The sequence below is a fragment of the Bos mutus genome, chromosome 16 (assembly GCF_027580195.1).
Source record: "Bos mutus isolate GX-2022 chromosome 16, NWIPB_WYAK_1.1, whole genome shotgun sequence".
In the NCBI taxonomy this organism is placed as follows: Eukaryota; Metazoa; Chordata; class Mammalia; order Artiodactyla; family Bovidae; genus Bos; species Bos mutus.
In genome coordinates this window covers 2,485,423-2,506,898 of record NC_091632.1, presented here as the reverse complement: position 1 = coordinate 2,506,898, position 21,476 = coordinate 2,485,423, and the positions used below count along the sequence as shown (strand labels likewise).

The window sequence follows — 21,476 nt, the reverse complement described above, 5'->3', positions numbered from 1 at the left end:
AGCAGTGCAGGGGCTCTCAAAGCTTCTGGGTCCCGGCAGCATCAACCGCAGCCCACCCCGCCCCAGCGGCCGCCCCGCGCGCCCCTGCCGCTGCAAGTCATCCCCGGAGCCCGGGTGGGCGGGGCTCCACTGTCACTCTCCCCGCCGCGCAGGAGGAGCCAATGCCAGCGGCCCTGGTCACGCGCTCCGGGCAGCCCGGCCAATGGGCGCCGCGGGGCGTGGTCCGCCCGCGGGCTCCGGGCATTTATAACTGCTTGCGGCCCCGCGCTGGCTCGCGAACGCAGGTGCAACCGTGGGTTCCCGGGCGGGAGCTGCACAGGTGTCCGGGTCTTCGGGTGTGCTGTGCCGCCGATCCCCCTTCGCCCGCGCCCCCCGTCTGGCCATGGAGTCCTTGCCTTTTCCCCGGCGCCTCGGCCCTGCGCCCTCGGCCACTGCCGCGCTGGCCGCCGAGCTGGTCCGGCCCCTGGCCGACGGGCTCCTCAAGTCGCCCAAGCCCCTGATGAAGAAGCAGGCGGTGAAGCGGCACCACCACAAGCACAACCTGCGACACCGCTACGAGTTCCTGGAGACCCTGGGCAAGGGGACTTACGGGAAGGTGAAGAAGGCGCGCGAGAGCTCCGGGCGCCTGGTGAGTGCGGCGCCCTGGGCGGCGCCGGCCGACGGGCTCCGGGCTCGGCCGCGCCTGGCGGGGGGCGGGGAGCGGGGAGCGGGGGCTGGGGGCCAGTGCCTGCTCGGTGGGGTGCCTGCCTCCAGTCTTCATCTTCGTGTGTGTGTGTGTGTGTGCGCGCGCGCTGGTGGTGTTCTGTGTACATTTGTCTGTCCATGAGTATAGGGACAATGGTCGTGGACCTGAGAACCCCCCGAACAACTCTGGTCAGCAAGTGATGGTTTCCAAAGTGAGGCAGGGTGAGGAGGCTCCCTAGAGATGAGACTTTAGTGGAATTTTGTTTGTAACAGACTGTCCAATGTAGTAGCATGGCAAGAGGCAGTAGAAGGCACTTGATCTTAGGGGGGTAGTGCGTATGTGTAGCCGAATGAATAAAGGAATGAGGCGTCCAGTTCCTCAGTTCAGTTCTGGGAGTTTGGCAGCCCAGGAGACTATGGAGATATCCCTCCCTCCTGAGGGGCGTGGGTGGGTTTGACATTTAGGTCCTTGCCAGCTCTGACATTCAATCAAAGTTTTGTTATGATGTGTTTTTAATTCTGGTAAATGTGAAACCAGGCTCTGGTGAAGGATCCACTGTGCCTGCCCCAAGGTGCCTTTGGATTTGGGGCCTTTTCAGGGACGTGTCCTGTTCATTTCGGATGTAGGTGTGTATAGTAGTAGTAATCTGTGGGTTGTTGTTCAGTCATGTCCAACTCTTTTGTGACACTATTGACTGTATAGCCCACCAGGCTCCCCTGTCCATGGGATTGTCCAGGCAAGAATACTGGAATGGTTTGCCATTTCAGTCTCCAGGGAATTTTCCCGACCCAGGGATCAAACCCGCACGTCTTGCATTGCAGATGAATTCTTTACTACCGAGTCACTTTAATGTGTGGGACCTTATGCAGTTTATTTTCTCTGTACTTAGTTTCTCCTTTTGCAAAAATGAAGAAAATATGGGCTCCCTCAGAGTTTCTATGAGGACTGAATGAGGTACAAATACGAATTTAAATTGTTTCCTGACAATAGAACCCGCATTGAGAACTGATTTGGAAAGACCAGCCCTAAAAGATTGGCAAGTTTTCAGAAGTTAACAGTGGTTCCCTAACTTGAGCTTAATGTACATTGGAATAACCTGGGTGCTTATTGAAGCCACTTCTCTGGTTCCGCACCAGGAGGATTTCATTCTGAAGATCTGGGATGGGGCCAAATAATCTGTATTTTTTTGGGGCCACACTGTGCAGTATGTGGATCGGGGATGAACTCGTGTCCCTACAGTGGAAGCACCGAGTCTTAACCACTGAACCTCCAGAAAGGTCGAAAGTGAAAGTATTAGTGTCTCAGGCGTGTCTGACTCTTCGTGACCCCGTGGACTTTAGCCTGCCAAGCTTCTCCATCCGAGGGATTTTCCAGGCAAGAATACTGGAGTAGGTTGTCATTTCCTTCTCCAGGGGATATTCCCAACCCAGGGATCCAATCCAGGTCTCCTGCATTGCAGGCAGACTCTTTACCATCTGAGCCACCAGACAAGTCCCTAAATAATCTGTATTTTAAGAAGCCTTTTAAAAGCAGGTGGTTTAGGGATTGTTTTACCAAATCCAACTGGGTGCTGGTTATGAGACATGCATGTATGCGTGGCCGTGCTTTGCCTATTGGCTATGGCAGCAAGTCACCTCCCAGATTGTTTGCTTTTGCAGCCAGTAGCTGGTTTGAAATTCAGGAAGTCATTTCATTGGTGAAGGAGAGTGGATGCTGGGGAAAGGGAGTGGATTATGGCCCCATCAATAGAACCGAGTATGTTTTTCCTGCTAACGCCTGGCACAGTCCCCAGGTGCCCACTGCCAGGTTACAGCTATTGGGCAATCATGTACTTCCTGACTTTCCTTTTCTTTCTCTTTCTATAAAGTGTGATGGCCCAATAAGCCTCCAGGCTTGAGACTGCTGGACCCAGGCTTTGTTAGGGGCTCAGCTGAAAAATAGCTTCTTGTGGCTTGTGGCTCGTACCTCTTGTTGGGGGGCAGACTGGATTGGGGAGGAATGGGGTGGCCCAGAAACTGACACTGAAATTCAGAAACCCCATTAAGCTCTTGACCTGGGTCACTGCGTGTGTATGGGTTTGTGTGTGTAAGAGAGAAAGGGAGAGATCATTGATTCTGGAATGAGATAAACCAGCTTTCAGTTTGCAAACCTCAGTGGCTGTAGGCAGAGATTTCAGCTCTTATTACATCAGAACAGAGAATTCAGAGGTGCTCCCTGGCTTCATGTCTCTTGTCTCCAGGGAGCCAAGATGAGTAGGAATGGGACCTGCTCCCTGATCCATAGATCACCCTGTACTTCTGCTGGCAGTTTGCTCAGGGCCTCCGACCTCCTTGGAGAGCAGCTCTACACACTGCTAAACTCTGGTTTCTCTAAATTCTGGAGGGAAAGCCTCTTTCCCCACTGCACCCCACTCCTGCCTCTGCAGTGTCCTCTCTGAAGAAAGACCGACCTGGTGTCCCAGGAGAGGAGTGTGGGAGCAGCCCATGACCTCCCCCAAAATGAACCAAGGTCTTTGGGGAGGAGGATCAGAGGAAAGCCTGCTGGTGACTTCCGCCCCATTCCCAATTCCCAGCCTGTCTGATCGGATTCTCAGGGGCCCAGTGGGATTGTCTAGGGGGAGGGGCAGGTGGGCAGGACTAAGGGCTACTCCAGGAGGACATTAAAGGAAAAATAAATATTTGCTCTGGATCTTCTAGCTCTGAGTACATTCCTGGTATCCACATGACATTTCCTCCTGTGACTCTCCTAGCTCTGACGCCCTCCCCCAGGAAGAAAAGCACCTCCTGGGTGCCTGGAATGGTGGAGTCCACCACAGCTGTTAGGGTGGTCTGCATAGAGTTCTTACCTGCACGAGCAGAGGGGAGTCCCAGGGGAGAGTGATCTGGGCCAGGGGAGCTTCTGTCTCATTTTTATATTGGATTATTGCATGGGATTTCAAAATGTTTGAACACGACCGAGATGGTCTGATCCCTTCACTGACAGATGGGGAAACTGAAGCCCAGGGAGGGCAGGTGACATGTCCCGGGGCTGGTTAGTGGCATGCCTGCAACATCGGCTCCTGACTTGACCACCCAGCGTGAGATGACCAGGACTGAGTCTCAGACTGGGAGCTGGCTCTGGGCTGAGCCCGGGCTTGCCTCAGTTTGCTTTGTCATTCCAGCAGCTAGCTCCGACTGCCCTTCCCAGAGCTCCAGGCACACTGAGAGTGGGAAGAGTCTTCGAGAACAACCCGCACCCCTGCGTCCTCACTGCCTGCGCCCAGGGTTCCTGAGTGGGTGAACTACACTACATTCGAGGCTTTTCCTTTGTCAGGAAAACTGCTCAGCTCATCATCAGGGTGCAAGCATTCAAAATCCCGGCTCTGCTTGCTTCCGAGCCGTGTGACCTCTCTGCGTCTCAGTTTCCTCATCTGTAAAGTGGGGATTATAATAACTCCTACCTTGTGGGGTTCTCCCAGGGTTAAATAAGGTGATGTGCATGTCAGCTGCCACACATTGTCGTGTTACCCTAGTAGGGCTGGCTTTGTCACGGTCCTCCTCGCCCTCTCCTGGGGAAGGGGGAGTCCCTCCATCCTGGGTCTGTCCTGCCCTGAGGAGGAGAACGGCATGTGCTTGATTTCCTAAGCCCTTTGGTCTCTGCCTCGTTCAGAGTCCCAGTCTCTCCTTTAGCCCCTGATCCAGAGAAGGGCTGCCACCTGGCCACGTGCCAGAGGCCTCTTCTGTGTGATGCTGCCCTCCCAGCGCCTGCTGCACCTGCCTGCTCAGGGCAGGGAGAGAGACTCTGGTTGCAGGCGACTCCTGTTCCTGGGCTTTGGCCAAGCCGTGCAGGAGGGCTGGGCAGGGAAGCGCTTTGTCTGGCAGAGTGGGCCAGAGGGTGTCAAGGAAGGGGTGGGCACAGCATAGGATTTAGGGGAGGCGGCGCCCCCTCCCCTCAGAACCCATTCCTGGTCCCTGCCGGGTTCTCTGGAAGGCTTGGTGGGATGGTGAGCCACCCCAGGCCTATCCTCACCCTGCCAGCCCAGCGCAGCTTCTCCTCTGTAATCTAAATGGGTCATCCTCCAGCTCCTCAACCTGCCTTCCAGAGGCAGCTGCTCCGTGAAAGGCCAAAAAGGAGTCAAAGATCTTGGCTCCAACTCTGGCTGATAGCTATGACCAGAGATGCCCAGCTTGTAGCTTCTCTCTTGTCGTCTGCAGCCAGTACCTGTAGGTCATCTTTTTCTAAAATCTTTCTGCCATTCTCTCCTGAATGCATATTATTCTTGATCTGAGTTCCTATGGGGATTAGAAGGAGAGAAGGCAGTGTTTTAACCAATTGACCTCAGCACCCATCTGTCCAACATGTTTGTCTATCTGTAAGTGGGTTGATGGTGGCTGGTGGTGCACAGCCCAGCCCAAGCCAGGGTGTGGGGCATTCCCTTCTCCAGGGGTTAGAGGCAGGCCAGAACATCTATAAGGACCTTTTGTCTTCTGAGATGGTAGCTTCTACACGCAGCAACCCTCCATCTTGGATCCTGACAGCCTGGCCTTGTTGAGGAATCTGGGAAGAGTCACCTTTCTGGACTTCAGTGTTTGCATTTGCAAAATGGGATAGGGAATTAACCATGCTGCCTTTCAGGCAGGCAGAGCCCCAGAGGCAAGAAAACCACTGGGCTGGTATCAATAGGAATTTTGCTCGGCAGGTTAACACGGTTATGGCACGGGGCCTCTGAATAAGCCCATTATAACAATCCTTGGCCAGCACCTTCCTGGTGTGGAAGCAGGTGGCCCATTTCTAAAGAACCTCATCAGAAAATGCCGGAGTTTAGAAGCGAGCTTAGAGATCCTAGTGTGCAAATTCACGAATAGTTCCTTTCCTTTCTTTCTGGTGTGTTCTCAAACCTTTCTGTCTGCCTGGAATGCCCTTGTTGCCCCCCTCCAAAAGCCTATGTGCCTTGGCTTGGTAAACCCCACTCTTCCTTCAAGATCTAAAACAAAATTTTCTCCCAGGGGTGATTGACCTTGCTCCTCCAGGCAAAGCTCTCCAGTGCTCTTGGAGCCCCTGGGTGGGCAGGGATCTCAGTCACACTGACTGGGTCAAGGGCCTTGGTGCAGGGACTGTCCAGGTTTTGTCTGAGTCCAGCACCTACTGTAGTGCGGACATGTAGTAGGCGTTCAGCAAATGCTTGGAGAATAAATGCCCTTTTATTTTTCAGGTGAGAACATTGAAACTAGCCAGACCAGTTAACCAGATCATTTAAGTGACTTGTCTTGAGTTGCATAGCTCCAAAGGGGCAAATAAAGATTAGATACCTGGGCTCTTGGCACCCCTCCACTGATCTAATGTTCACATTTATATTGTCATGATTGTGTTTCAGTTTCCTGGCCCGTCTGAGTAGGGTGGCCACGTAATATAACATCTCAGCCTGAATACTTCGGAGAGTAAAAAGGGCACTGTTAATTACACGGGGTGAACCAGGATTGTCCGTACGCAGGTGGCTTTCCTGCCTCTGGGTGATCCATTCAGCGACTATCTTTCTCTTCCTTTACTCTGGTCACTATATTTTAGAGAGTGGTTGCTCAACTATCTTGCACATGAGAACAAAGGTCCCTCGAAATGAGTTCTAGTAAACAAGGTTGTCTCCACCCATGCCTCACAAAAAGGGCAGAAAATCTTATTTGGGCACTGGTCCCCTCGGTCCCAGGGATCAGCCCAATGACATAACCAATAAATATTTATTTGTGATTTGTGTTCGCCAGTAAACAGTTGAGTGTTTTCTGTATGCTGAGCTCCTTATAAGCCTGAGCTGTTGCTATATCTCATATACTTTGACAGGCTGTCCAGCAGTTAGAGGCCTGTCTGGTGGGGCTAGGGTGGGTGGGGGAAGTGCCCCAGGCCCACTAGGACAGTGACACATCGCTCTTCTTATCTGTCACTTGTTTGAGGACTGGTGGTGGCTCAATGACCTAATCTGTTTCCTTCCTGGGAAGTGCCAGCCAAACTGTGGTCTGCTAAGACCTAGCATAGATAATGGGACCAGAGCATGAGCTGGCAGGGGGATGGAGCTGTCCATTGAGGATGAACAACTCTGGTTTTAATCGTAGGCTTCCAGAATGGATTTCAGGGTTCAATTGTACACCCTCTACCCATGCAGTGACTCCTCCTAGCACCTGTCAGGGCCCTTTCCTTTTCTGAGACCTCTCTTCTGTTAGGCTTGTCTTTAGAGCTCTGACTCCGCCTACAGTGGTTTGCTCATTGTCTATGTTTGTGTGTGCACAGTTGTACATCTGAGATATGCCTAGGTTTTGCATATGTATCTGACATTCTCAAATATTTCTGTTTCAGTATCTAAGTATGTGATTTATATGTGATTTTCCTTTTACATAAATAGATTCAATTTATGGCCCTTTATCTGAAGAGCTCCGGGTATTACCTGATTTTTAAAACAAAGAATTTAAAGAGAAAAGAACTGGTCCATAATATCTGTCCTTCATGGGGAGAAAAAGGGTATAGGAGAGGTGATCAGGAACCAGGCTGCCGGTCGAAGCCTGTAGTTAGTTGGAGGAGGATTTAAGCCCCTCCCCCGTCCCCACCCCCTGTCCAGTTCTAAGCGGGGGATTTTTCGCTTGGCTCGCTCCTTGGGGTCATTTGGAGCGGGAGGGGTGGAGGGCTTGAGGAGACGCCCGGGCGCAGCCGGCCCTGCAGCTGCAGCGGGGCCCCTGCGGGGGCGTGGGCAGGAGGCGCCATGGGGACCGCCCCTCGCGCCGCCATTGTCCCCCGGCCGCCCCTCTTTCAGGCTCGCCGGCCCTGGCCCGTTGCTGGGGTGACCGGCCCGGGCATTGTGAGCGCTCCTCTGCCGGATTGCGGCGGTTCCGCATTCCTGGCTGAGGGGACACAGGCCCGCGGGCGCGTCGGAAGCCGGAAGCCTTTGTCTGCCCGGAGCCCTGGGAAGGGGTGGGCGGCCCCGCCCCCGGGCTCCTTTTTCCGGCTCCTTTTGAACCTCGAGGGGCGGCAAACCCTCCTGGGAAATGAACTAGGGGCCGTTTTCCTCGGGTTTCTTACAACTCGCCAGGCTCCGGGGAAGGGGAAGTCTTGTGTCTGCCTCCCGTGCCCTCGCACAGGACCTGTCGGGAATGGTTCACCCTCCCCCGCCCGGCCCCGGTGCCTGCGTTGCATCTCCCGTGGCCCGTGGCATTTATACGGTCATCTCACAGAGGCAGAGAAGGAGAGCGTGGCAGACATACTCCTTAGTCCAGCCCGTTGCTCTCACGGAGCTCCGAGGCCGCGGGAGGACCGCAGAGCCTAGAGGGCCGGTTCCCCGACTGCCCACGCTCCACACCCGCGTTTCCTCTGTCACCCTGCTCCGTGTGGCAGGACAGAGGCCTGGGACCCGTCTGTGTCTAAGAGCTATGCTTAAGCGGCTGCTTGGCAGTTCTTTTTCCATTTCCTCTGCCTCACTCCACCCTTCTTGAACCCACTGCAGGTACCAGTCAGAGTTTAATCCTTATATGGCATGATCACCTTTACAGACAAGGTAGCAAAGCCCAGAGGACTGTTGTTTAACTGTCTGGTTGTTTGGTGCTGGAAGAGAGACCTTACTATTCATAACTTTTTTGAGTGATCTTTTTGTAAGCTGGGACTTCCCTGGTGGCTCAGACAGTAAAGCGTCTGCCTACAATGTGGGAGACCTGGGTTCAATCCCTGGGTCGGGAAGATCCCCTGGAGAAGGAAATGGCAGCCCACTCCAGTACTCTTGCCTGGAGAATCCCATGGACGGAGGAACCTGGTGGGCTACAGTCCATGGGGTTGCACAGAGTCAGACACAACTGAGCGACTTCGCTTTTGTATATGGGGGAAGACATAAAATTCACCATTGTCATCATTTTAAGTGTACAGTTCAGTACATTCATAGTGCTGTACATCATTACCACTATGCATTTCCAGAACCTTTTCATCATCTCAAATGGAAGCTCAGTATCTACTAGGCAATCACTCCCCATCGCCTCCGCACCCCCACCCCAGTAACCAGCCTCCTGCTCTCTGTGCAGTGCGTTTGTCTATCCTAGTTACTCAGATAAGTAGAGTTGTGCAGCGTTTGTCCCTGTGTGTCTGGCTTCTTTCACTGAGCATGCTTTCAGGGTTCGTCCGTGTTGGGCATGTATCGGTACTTCATTCTCCTTTGTGGCTGAATAATACTCCATTGTGTGAACATAGCATATTTTGTCTGATCAGTCATCCGTTAATGGGCCTTTGGGTTGTTTCCCACCTTTTAGCTAGAGACTGTTTGTAGCAAAGTTGAGGGCTGTGGTGGAAAAAGTATCAGACGTGGGTCAACAGTGCAAGCCAATCTGTGCCAGTGAGTGCCTGTGTGATGTTGAACAGGAAGGAAACTTAGCCTCTCTAGGAGCGCGCTTCCTCACCTGGAGATGGGGATGGTGGTGCTTTCCACGCCTGCCTCTCAGGCTGGTTGAGAGGGCCAGCTCAGTGACAGCTGCAACAAATGGCTATTCAGTGCCTACTGCGTGCCAGGTGCCGTGCTCGCCACCCAGTGGGGAGCAAAAGAGGCCCAGTCGTTTCCTCGTGGTGGACCAAGATAAATTTGCTTTGAATCACAAAGCATCGGCCTTACAAGTATAGATTGTTACCTACCGTCTTCACCTATCCATACTCTGAGTGAGGTCATTGATTTATCCTCATTCCTGCTACATAAACCGCACCCAACCCAGGCAAGAATCTTCGCCAGAGAAGGTTCTCTCTAGCCTCTCTGCTGCCTGCCCCAGTGAAGGGTGGAGAGGCTTCTCTGGGTGCAACCTATGGCCTTTGTAGCAGCTGGAGGCAGATCAGCAGGGTCAGGGCTCCCCCAGAGAGTCCTCAGGGATGCCTTTGCCTGCCAGGCCTTCCTCCTCACTCTCCTGCACCCTCTGTTCCCAGGTGGCCATCAAGTCAATCCGGAAAGACAAAATCAAAGATGAGCAAGATCTGATGCACATTCGGCGAGAGATTGAGATCATGTCATCACTCAACCACCCCCACATCATTGCCATCCACGAAGGTACAGAGGCAGAGCATTTGAAGCTGAGTGTGTGTGTGTGCACACGCGCAGTCGGAACAGATGACACACAGGAGTAGAAAAAGGCATGGGCTTTAGGCTTGGGCAGGAGCTGGATTTGAAGCCCAGCTGCATGACTTTGGGCAAGTAATTTAATGCAGTCTCTGGGTCTCAGTTCCTCTTTTGTAAAATGAGATAATCTCACCTGCGTCACAAGGCTGTTGCAAAGATCAAATTGAACGTCACCAAGTACTCAGCTCAGGAGAGGAACGCTACAGATTGGAGGCATTTTCGTTCTTAGGTTTTCCGTACTTAAACACTGCCTCCCCAAACCCAGTGAGAGCCTTGGCACTGTGGGGGTAGCTGAAACATACGGAGACCTGCACCTGTCTCCGGCGTGTGGGTGCTCTCTTTCTTTGTGCGTCTCAAGAGCCAGGCCCCCTGTCCTCTGAATCATTCCCGCCGTGAGGCTGGTTCCTACCCGTCCTCGTATCTTGCAGCCTCCTCTGGCACTGACATCAGTGCCGGCTCTCCCCTCCGGCTGCCCTGCCCCTGTGACCCAGACAACAGTGAGCGAGAGGGAAAGACCGGGAACAGCCTCCCACACGCTCCTGTCTGCTGGCAGCCTTTCCATGATATCAGGCAGGAAGCGAGGAATGGCAGGAGCAGCAGGAGGGAGGGGGGGCCTGTGGCTCTGCCCTCAGCCTGAATATTCCTGGTGGGAGGAAGAGAGGGCTCCTCTCTCAAGTTCTATTTAGAAGAAGGCTTAAGAGCAGAACCACTGCCATGGTCCCCTGGCCTGAACCTGTCCCATGAGGAGCCCAAGCAAGTGGCTGAGAAGGCTAATTGTATCTCTGTGTATATCCCCCCAGGGGAGAGTGGGCAGATGATAGAGTATTGGTTAAGCCAGGCTAAGCTTGGTGGTTGGTGTGTGTATGTGTGAATTCTTCCCCCGACCAGTATCCCCCATCCCGTATCTCCAGCTAGGTCTGGGAACTATTCTTTGAAGCTTAGGATGTAACTGCTACATATTGCACCTTCAGATTCAGCGGATGTTGGGGCATCATAGTTACTGTGTAATTGGCAGAGCTCTCCCAGATCCATCCCCATCCACAGACTTCAAGAGATAGGGACTAAGGAGAAAGCTCCAGTCCTGGGAACTGACCTCTAACATAGCTGCTCTCCAGAATGTGCCCTGGCTGGCTCCTGACCCCCAGCTCCGTGGCACAGAGTTTACACACACCCTGTAGGGTTGTAGAGACCCACAGAGCTGGAGTCTCTAGGCAGGCCCCAGAAGTCTGGGCCACGGTGCTCTCCTGGGAAAAAGCACAGTCTTCCTGGCCAGATGCCCAACTGCTTGGGAGCTCAGACTTTCCCTGGGAGTAGCCTCCTCTCTCAACTCCTTCTCCCAGGCTAGACAGGAATCGCTCTGGGGTTGGCTGAGCAAGCCAGACTCATAGGACCCGCTTGACACAAAGATGCAATGTCACAGACATGCGTGTTTTGACACACCCAGCTGAAGGGCCAGTTTGATGAACCAGCCGTTCCCTGCTTTTCCAGGAGAACAGACAAGGCCTGTGGTGGCAAGCGGGCCGCTCCCACACGTGGAGATGAGCCAGCTGGAATAGGCTGACCGCCAGGAGCCCAGCCAGTCAATTAATTATCAAATATGTATTGATTGTTTCTTCGTACAAGGCCCAAGCCTGAATACTCTGGACGGGAAATCAAAGAAGTTGAGAGTGATGAGTGTCTCAGCTCTCTGTGGATTACAAACCACTTTCCTATGCTGTTATCCCTCTTCTGATCTTCTGGGTATTATTTTTCAAGTCTATGCGTGAGGATGCTAGTAATAAATCAACAGTGGATTCCGTCTGTTGAGTGCTTGCTTGCTTGTCAGGCTCCGCACCAGCTTGCTCAGCCAGCCCGAGAGCTGTCACTTGTTTCTATCTATTTCTCGCCCCAGCCCTGTGAAGTTGCTGTCATTATCCCTCTTCATATGAGGAAACTGAGGCGCACTGATTGAATAACTTGCCATGGTCACCCAGCTAGTAAGTGATGGGGCCAGGATTCGAATCCCAAACTTGTGTCCTTACTGAGGTATCTGAAAGAGATTTGCCGAAGGTCACCAGGCAAAAAAGTACTGAGTTCTGAACCAGGGAGCCTGACTTCTCATTCTTATCCAGTGATGTCTTGGAATTCGTAGGCTAGTTTTAAGAAGGCTCAGAAGCCTGAACTTCCAAGGAGAGGGAGGTGAGCCAGTCCTCTTGGCCTGAACTCATTGCTCCTGGAAGGTGCCGGGAGCACCAGCGGGCAGCATCCTACCCCCTTACAGATTCTGGTTTGGGGCCAGGAGGAGGGTGTGGGCCCTGGCGGGAGCGTGCCCTCCGCAGAGCCTGACTCTGCTGCCGCGCTCTGCCCCAGTGTTTGAGAACAGCAGCAGGATCGTGATTGTCATGGAGTACGCCAGCCGGGGCGACCTGTATGACTACATCAGCGGGCGGCAGCAGCTCAGCGAGCGCGAGGCCAGGCACTTCTTCCGGCAGATCGTCTCCGCCGTGCACCACTGCCACCAGGTGAGCCGCTGGCCGGGGCTGGCTTCCCCAGAGAGGCCCCGCGGCTCGCCAGGACCACACGGGGACACAGAAATAAAGGCGAGGTGTGCTTCTCCACTCAGGAGTGTTGGCATCTCTGGCTTCAAGTCTCTTGGCTGGGGTTGGAAGGACCTATGGTTTGTTGTACCGATAAAGATGGGCTCCCTGCCTATCTGTGCGTACCCCGCCTTTGCTGCTTCCTCACTGTCCAGACTAGGTCTTCATGTCCGTCTCCCCTGATGGCCTTCCCCTGACCCCTGCCCTCCCTCTTTCAGAACGGGGTTGTCCACCGGGATCTCAAGCTGGAGAATATCCTCTTAGATGCCAACGGAAATATCAAGGTGAGCCTCACTTCTTGTGTAAAACTGCTCCCCCACCCCTCCCCAGACCGTCTGCACTGGCCCCAGCTAAGCATCTTTTAGTCTCTAGGAGGTTCCAGGAGGAGTTGAGTCCCGGTAAGGACCTCAGCCGTCCTCCATTTCAGCACTTCCTTCTGTGGGTTGAAAACTGCGGCCTCATGATAAGGAGTGTCTTGCACAAGGTCCCATGGCTAGCAAGGTCAGCTGGAACCAGTCTTCTAACTCCCTCAACGTCACAAGGTTGAAGGAGTCTAGATCTAGAGTCGGTTGCTGCTCACAGCCTTGGAACTGGCAGGGAGAGGCCGTGGCCTGCGTGTGCCCCACCTGCACGTGTGTACAGAGATACAGGCACACGTACACACGCATGTGTGTGTACTTTAATCTGCTACCATTAAGGAGCCCTTTGGCACCTTTCACCACAGCAAGCACTCCAGCGCCAGCTTCCTGCTTCCTTCTGCTGCTGAATTCCCACGGCTAAGTAGTTAAATTTAGGTCTGAGAAGTTCGTGTTGATGTGATAAGCTCGGATCTCAGGGCTGGAAGGGGCAGACAGCAAGAGCCTGCCCTGCAGACACCTGGGAGGGCTCTGACTCTGCACTTGGACCCTCCTCAGAATCTTCCCGAACTCAGGTCACAGCCTCTTCCCCAGTGGCCCCTGACCTGTGCCCTGAGGTGCCCTGAGTTCATTCTCCTTTCCAATTCCCGGAGTAGGTGGGGCTCACTTTGATGCTGACCAGGGAGGGGGAGGCCAGAGCCAGTAAATGCACACAATCCAGGCAGGCATGAACTTTCCCATCTGTACCAGTCATCTGCCTCGTTATGGGCGTCAGTAGGTAACTGCTTGATAAGAGGCCAATAAAACCCATAAATGAAGGAGCCAGAGTTCATAAACAGCTCCTCCCCACCCTGGACACACATGACCCTCTGCTGGGGAGGAAGGCTGGGAGCAAAAGGGCATAGGTCTCAGCCTCTGTCTGAGGAGAGCTGGGGGAAGGGTCTCTCTGAGGAGCGAGAAGATGGGCTTGAGGGCCCTCAAACCCTCAGTGTCAGAGGGCTCAGGAGGTCCTGTAAGAAGATTGCTTCTCCTGGGCCATAATGATGGCCCTAATCTTTGCTCTGCCTTCACTGTGGCTTCTCAGATCTCCTGGACTGACCCCAGCCCCACCACCACTTCCTGCCTGGATGTGGGCCCAGATGAGCCCTTTGCTGGGGAGGCAACCCCAGCCCATGGGGTAACTGTGTTCTGAGGCCCTTGGCACTGACATGAGACGTTGCCTCTCCCCCTCCAACTGAGAGCCGTCCTTCAGTCAGTAAGTGGCCTTTAGTCCCATCCATGGGTCACAGCTGTGCGAGGAGCTGCAGAAGGGGTCGGGGCAGGTGGTCCACGTGGGGAGCGTATTGACGTGGCAGCATGAGGAGACAGACCTGATGAGCAGGGGCTTCTGTGAGTCGTTGGAAATTGTACGGCTTTATGGGAAGAGGAGATCTCAGGGCAATGGAAGGCTTCCAGGGGGAGCCTTCTGGGTTGGTAGGACATGTGTAGGCAGACTGAGCGTCCCTGGAGTGGAGCGCAGCATGAGCAAAGGGCCTGGGGAACCGTGAGGACTCTGGAGCTCCCCTCACCTCTGCCCAGGCACACCTCATTGACACAGCCTCTGAAGGGCTCTTTCTTCCAGGGCCTGAGCTGTGTTGGTGATGCCCAGTATGGGGTAGAGGTCATGGGCACCCTTTGCTTCTGCCAGGGCCTGTGTTTCCTTGGAGTCTGGAGAGGAGCAGACCAGGAGCTACAAAACAATCCAGGCCTTGGTGTGACCCTGTCCATGTTTGACCCAATCCTACAGATCGCTGACTTTGGCCTCTCCAACCTCTACCACCAAGGCAAGTTCCTGCAGACGTTCTGTGGGAGCCCCCTCTACGCCTCGCCCGAGATCGTCAATGGAAAGCCCTACACAGGACCAGAGGTGAGTACCTGGCCTCCTCCTAATCTCTTGGCTTAGACCTTGAGAGAGGGATGAGCTGGTTTTCTAATGATTCCCTTTCTCAGATTGCAAGATTCATTTCCCTGCCAGAACAGTGCCCAGCCAGTTCTGTAGCTGGGAGTAGCAAAACTGACAGAGCTTAAGTCCTCTGACCCCTGACCCCTGACAGCGTGGCTCTGTGAGAGCTTAAGTCCTCTGACCCCTGACCCCTGACAGCATGGCTCTGTGCCCCACACCTTCTGCATTCCCGTTGCCTCTCCTAGCACCCGGCCAGCCTCCCCAAGCAGAGGCAGGTGACACCTCCGTGACTCCCAGTCCCGTCTACAGTACGGCCCTCTCTGACTCTGGGTACTAGAAGGAGGTGGTCCCTGGATGCTCTGGGCTCTGGGATCCCCTCCGTGGGTACTGAAGGGGAGCCTGGAGCCGTTCGCCCTGCGGCATGAGGACCTCCTGGCTGACCCCGTCTCTCCCTCAGGTGGACAGCTGGTCCCTGGGCGTTCTCCTCTACATCCTGGTGCATGGCTCCATGCCCTTTGATGGGCAGGACCACAAGACGCTGGTGAAACAGATCAGCAGCGGAGCCTACCGGCAGCCTCCTAAACCCTCTGGTGAGTGAGGGATGTGGGCATTCTCATCCAGACCCTGGGTGTCCTTTGCTAATTCCTGATGCAAGAATTAAACAGTGACAGTAAAGTTAAGCTTCCCTGGTGGCTCAGACTAAAGAATTTGCCTGCAAAGCTGGAGACTGGGGTTCGATCCCTGGGTCTGAAAGATCCCCCGGAGAAGGGAATGGCAACCCACTCCAGTATTCTTTCCTGGAGAATTCCGTGGACTGAGGGAATTATCTGCAATTGCAGCCTGGTGGGCTACAGTCCATGGGGTTGCAAAGAGTCAGATGTGACTGAGCGATTTTCACTTTCACTTTCTAAGTGAAGACGGCAACCCACTGTAGATGAAGGTACCTTCCACCCCACCTCCTGCTCTCATCTCTCTGCCTCCTGTGTCTGTGACCTGCAAGGAAGGAAGGGCTGAATCTTCCTTTATGGGCATGCTTATTTGGGAAGTGCTTCCTAAAGCCTGGTTTAGATCCTATCTGCCACAGTTGTCTCATTTCCTACTGCGTTTGTCCTTAGAAATCTTTTTATCCTTCCGTGTATGGTGTATAAGGTGAGAAGAAGGGTGTGAGGACCTTGGTTTACTCTTGAGCAGCACAGCCCCACCCCCAGAGGCCTGCATTTCACTGGAGCAAAGGAGCAGACATGTAAACATGGCTGTGGTCCTGGAGACTGGGGAGCCTGCCTGGGGGCACAGCTGACCTGGGGGGGAGCCCTGTCTTAGCATCCATGGGGTGAGCCAGAAGGGACGCTGCGGGTGCCCGAGCTCGTGGCTACAGAGCTGAAGCCTCTCTCTCCCCTTCTAGATGCCTGTGGCCTGATCCGGTGGCTGTTGATGGTGAACCCTACCCGCCGGGCCACCCTGGAGGACGTGGCCAGCCACTGGTGGGTCAACTGGGGCTACACCACCCGTGTCGGAGAGCAGGGGGCCCCGCAGGAGGGCGGGCACCCTGGCAGCGACCCCGGCCGGACCTCCGTGGCTCAGTGGCTCTGGCGCTCCTCCCGCCCCCTCCTGGAGAACGGTGCCAAGGTCTGCAGCTTCTTGAAGCAGCAGGCGCCGGGCGGCAGGGCCCTTGCCCCTGACCTGGAGCGCCAGCACTCGCTCAAGAAGTCTCGCAAGGAGAACGACATGGCCCAGACCTTCCAGGCGGCCCCGGCCGCTGACGCCTCCCCTCGCCCTGGGAAGGGCGGCCTCAAGCTGCCGAAAGGCATTCTCAAGAAGAAGACGTCAAATCCCGCAGAGGGGGCGAGGCAGGGCCCTGAGCCCGGCCCCAGCCCCTCCAACCCGGGCCAGGCCGGCCCGCTGCTCCCCAAGAAAGGCATCCTCAAGAAGGCGCGCCAGCGGGAGTCCGGCTACTACTCCTCGCCTGAGCCCAGCGAGTCTGGGGAGCTCTTGGATGCCGGGGACGTGTTTGTGAGTGGGGATACGAATGCCGGGAACGTATTTGTGAGTGGGGATACCATGGAGCACAAGCCCCCTCCAGCCTCGGGGCGGCTGCCGCATCGCAAGGGCATTCTCAAACACAACGGCAAGTTCTCGCATGCGGCCCTGGAGCACACAGCGCCCACCACCTTCGGCTCTTTGGATGAACTGGCCTCCCCACACCCTCCAGCCAGGGCCAGCCGCCCCTCAGGGGCCGTGAGTGAGGATAGCATCCTGTCCTCTGAATCCTTTGACCAGCTGGACTTGCCCGAACGGCTCCCTGAGCCCCCACTGCGGGGCTCTGTGTCTGTGGACAACCTCCTGGGGCTGGAGGCACCCCCGTCGGAGGGCCCCGGAAGCCGAGGCCTGAGGCGCTGGAGGCAGGACCTGCTGGGGACTAGCTGCTTTTCCCTGCTGGACTGCCCGGAGGGGACAGAGGACGGCCAGCAGGGACTGAGGGTCTGCTCGGAGCTCAGCTGAAGGGGGGTGCATTGCCCATGCGGGCAGGCTTTGAGATGCAGCTGGATGCACCCTGAGGGGGAGACTGCCTTCTTCCCTGCCTCCCAGGACCTGCATCCCAGCCCAGAAGGCTGAGGTGGCTTCAGTTGAGCCCTGGGGAGGGCTGGATGTGGGCAGTGGGCAAGTGAAGTGCATTGAGGGTTCAATGTCTTCAGCCCCGTGGAACCAAGAAGGTAGCCCTAGAGGGGAAATGAGTAGAGAAGCAGCGAGGAAGGCCTGTGGCTGAGTCTAGGTTGCCTGTTAATTTCCAGGTTGCCTTGCCCATTGCCCCCTCTGAGAGGGTCGACGCCTTCTTCTTGAGAATGCCTTTGGCAGTTTGAGGCCACCCTTACCAGGACGAGGGGCGGCATCCCCCTGGAGGGTCTGGGCTGTGTAGTTCTTACCCCTGGACTTGTTAAACAAAGGCTGGCGCCGCAGCCACTGAGCCACGGAGGCCCAGCCAGGGTCGCTGCCGGGTGCCCACCCGTGTGCGGGCACAGGGTTGCCTGTGCCCTCCCCATAGTAGGGCTGCAGAGAGCTGGAAAGAGCACTCTATTAGTGCCTAGCTCCTGTAAAGAGTAAGTTTGTGTGTGATGCCATCCTGCCAAGGTGGGGCTAGAAGCTCTTCATTCACATACACATTCCCATCTCCACCAACTGTTGCAGGAAGGGGGACCCCTTCCAGGGCCCAAAACTGGGCTCTTGTCTAACACTCAGAAATGAATTGTCCGAGGAGACACATGCGCTGACAAAGCAAGAGATTTTATTGGGAAAGGGCACCCGGGTGGAGAGCAGGAGGGTAAGGGAACCCAGGAGAGCTGCTCTGCCACGTGGCTCGCAGTCTCGGGTTTTATGGTGATGGGGTTAGTTTCCGGGTTGCCCTTAGCCAATCATTCTGACTCAGAGTCCTTCCTGGGGGTGCATGTCTTGTTCAGCCAAGGTGGATGCCAGAGAGAAGGATTCTGGGAGATGGTGGGACATGTGGTGTCTCCTTTTGACCTTTCCTGAATTCTGCCAGTTGGTGGACGCTTATTAGTTCCGTGTTCCTTACCAGGATCTCCTATAAAACAACTCATGCAAATGGTTACTATGGTGCCTGGCCAGGGGGGGCAGTTTCAGTCAGTGTGCTTCCCCTAACAGAACCACTCAAACTGGAATGTGGCCCTCCCCGCCAGTTTTCCCTGGGGTGTCTTGGGAATGGTCTCCTAGAGTGTGCCCTTCCATACTTAGCTGAACAGTAAGAGAACACAACCTCTGTTTCCTCAAAGATTCTCTCCCCTTTCCCATCCTCCAAACTTGGAAAGTGAGAGTGAAAATTGCTCAGTCACATCTGACTCATTGCAACCCCATGGACTGTAGCCCACCAGGCTGCAATTGCAGACAATTCCCAGTCCATGGAATTCTCCAGGAAAGAATACTGGAGTGGGTTGCCATTCCCTTCTCCAGGGGATTTTTCAGACTCAGGGATCAAATCCCACTCTCCAGCTTTGCAGGCAAATTCTTTACAGTCTGAGCCACCAGGGAAGCTTCACTTTACTGTCACTGTTTAATTCCTGCATCAGGAATTAGCAAAGGACACCCAGGGTCTGGATGAGAACGCCCACATCCCTCAATCACCAGAGGGTTTAGGAGGCTGCCTGTAGGCCCCGTTGCTGATCTGTTTTATCAGTGTTTTGTGGTCCTGCCCATCAAAGGGCATGGAGCCATGCACCAGGATGTAGAGAACGTCCTGGGACCAGCTGTCCCCCTGAGGGAAGGTCAGCCAGGAGGTCCTCATGCTGTAGGGCAAATGGAGTCGCTGCTATGAATCTAAAAGACTTGAAAAGGCTCAGGCTGCTAATGGACTTCATCTCAAGGGGCTCAGATTCCCCTGGACCCCACTTTGGACCTCAAGGACTCTGAACTTCTCCAGCCTCCAAGCTGCTCCTGCTATTGAGAATGGATGTATCTGTTTCTCCAGGCCTTTAGGGCCCTAGAAAGTTCTTATTTATTTTAATGTTTTCAGCTCTGTGTTTTTAAAAAAGCAAATCTTACTATTTTCAATAATGTGAATGCTGTGTTCTGGGGAATTCCACTGTGACATCTAAGTTCTGTGTACATGGAGGTATTATTGCAGTGCTTCCCTACTGATTAAAGGCGGGGGTGGGGATCTTTTGTAAATCTACATGTCCCACTGCACTATCTGGAGGGGGTCTCTGGCTCCCTCACTCCACGCCCTGATTCTGTCTACCTGATGGTCCCTCTTCCCTCCTGTGACTAGAAAGAACCACCCCATTAAAAATGAGAATGGTGATTGGAAAATAGCTTCAGTCATTCTGTTTGGGGAGTGGGACACAAATCTTTGAGTTTTCTCCTAACACACACTTCCTTGGAGTCGCTGGGGTGAAAAATGGAGACCCTGCTTAATGAAAGCAAAACACACAATAAAAACCCGGCTCTTAGCTCCAAAAGTCTCCCGGCTATACCTCCATCAGCAGTTCTGCCCTTGTAAGCGCACAGAGGGGAGAGAGCCCTGGACTGAGCGTCCCAACTTGCCCTTTCTGCCTTTAGCACTGAAGAGCTGGGTTTGTCAAGTTATAGAGCCCTTCCATTCCTCCCCATCCAGCTCTGTCCCCGGCTGCTTGAAGGCACCCCCGCCACCTTCATTCTCTCCTTCCAAAGAAATCCTTTTCCCTTTAGTGCAGGGCAGCTTCTCCTTTCTCTGCGCCCAACTGCCTGGCTCCCGGAGGATGTAAAGAATGCCTGGAATGCCCCCCTCATTGGCCAGCCCTCTCCACCCCCTGCAGAGCATTCCCCAGACGCCTGTTCCATTGAGAAACTCCCAGGCTCTGAGGGCCAGGATGAAAGGGAGGATAAGCACAAAGTGCAGGCCAGCAACCGGCTGGCTCCGGCTCCAAGCAGACTCCCTCCCCCATGCCTTACCCACCTCTGCTGTGCACAGGCCCCCAAACAGCCCCAGTCCTGGCCAGCCCCAGCTGCCCGCTCCGTGCACACCTGCTCTCCCGCCAGCCTGCAGTGCCTGCTGGCGTGGACCACCTGCCCTCTCCTCCCCTTTCTTGCTTGTGTGAAGCTGGCAAAGTTGCTGAGTCTGGGAAGAAGTGAGGAGGCCAGGTAATGTGGGGTCAGGATGGGAGAGGAAGCAAACTGTTCAGGCTGCAAATGGGATACTTCAGTCTGATATCTTTGTTTGTGGTCCAAATGGATGCCAGAGCTCTGGGCCAAACTCTGGGTAGACACAGGAAAAGCTTAAGAGAAAATCGTTACCCAAGAAGCAGAGAGTTCAGATGTGGAATCACTGTGTTCATTTATTCACTGACTCAGGAAAAAAGTGAAAGCTCTGTAAAAGACAGAGGTGATTGCTCTGTTGCTGGTGCGACACAGAAGATCATAACCTCGAAGAGGATACAGACTGAGCAGCAAGCCAGCATGTATTAAAAATAAAGTTCAGTAGAAAAATTGTCAGTTCAGATAATGGTGAAGGGGAAATGGGGGTGGTGGAAAAGAATAATTGCGATTTAGGAGGTAACGGGCTACCATTTAAGTGCTTATGTATCAAACACTTGGTGATGGTGGTTTAACCGCTAAGTCATGTCCAACTCTTGCGACCCCAGGGACTGTGGCCCACCAGGCTTCTCTGTCCATGGGATTCCCAGCAAGAATACTGCAGTGGGTTACCATTCCTACTCCATGGGATCTTCCTGACCCAGAGATCAAACAGTGTCTCCTGCATTGAAAGTGGATTCTTTACCACTGAACCAGCAGGTGAAAGTGAAAAGTGTTAGTTCAGTCATGTCCCGTTCTTTGCGACACCAGGTTTTCCATGGGATTTCCCAGGCAAGAATACTAGAGTGGATTGCCACTTCCTCCTCCAGGGGATCTTTCCATCCCAGGGATAAAACCACATCTCTTGAAATCCAGGTCTGGGGGAATGCCAAATCTCAGCAGGAGTAGGCGATGTGGGATTTATTTAATCTAGATAGGCTGTGGAGAGTTGGGACAATACCAGTGTATATCAGTGAATGGAACTACAAATGTACAGGCCCCGCTCTTGTCTAGGCACAATGGAGGTAGCAGTTATTTCTGCCCCAAATGCCTTCCCCTTCCCTCGAAACCCTCAAAAGGGAGCTGGAAAAGCAGAGGGTGAGTGAGAACAGGGAGAAGCTGGTGTGAGGAGCCGGGATCGGAGAAGGGACACCACAGCTCCAGCAGCACATCCTACCAGCACTGCTGGGGGTGGAAAGTCTAAGAAGGGGCTGTGGCTGTGAAAGTCTCTCAGTCATGTCCAACTCTCTGCAACCCCACG

The 21,476-nt window shown here is 54.3% G+C and overlaps 1 protein-coding gene across 1 annotated transcript; it reads left to right on the top strand.

Moving 5' to 3' along the window:
- The first annotated feature begins 247 nt into the window (after positions 1–247).
- Positions 248–20,258, top strand: NUAK2 (NUAK family kinase 2). Its single transcript, XM_070384569.1, has 7 exons — positions 248–628; positions 9,593–9,713; positions 12,132–12,283; positions 12,577–12,642; positions 14,501–14,620; positions 15,114–15,246; positions 16,059–20,258. Exons 1-7 carry the CDS (start codon positions 383–385, stop codon positions 17,153–17,155), a joined length of 1,935 nt encoding a protein of 644 aa, XP_070240670.1. The 5' UTR covers positions 248–382; the 3' UTR covers positions 17,156–20,258.
- Positions 20,259–21,476: the final 1,218 nt, after the last annotated feature.

Coding starts and splice junctions, on each gene's coding strand:
- NUAK2 (XM_070384569.1), top strand. CDS start 383: ATGGAGTCCTTGCCTTTTCCCCGGCGCCTCGGCCCTGCGCCCTCGGCC. Junction 9,714..12,131: donor CATCATTGCCATCCACGAAG/GTACAGAGGCAG, acceptor GCTCTGCCCCAG/TGTTTGAGAACAGCAGCAGG. Junction 15,247..16,058: donor GCAGCCTCCTAAACCCTCTG/GTGAGTGAGGGA, acceptor CTCCCCTTCTAG/ATGCCTGTGGCCTGATCCGG.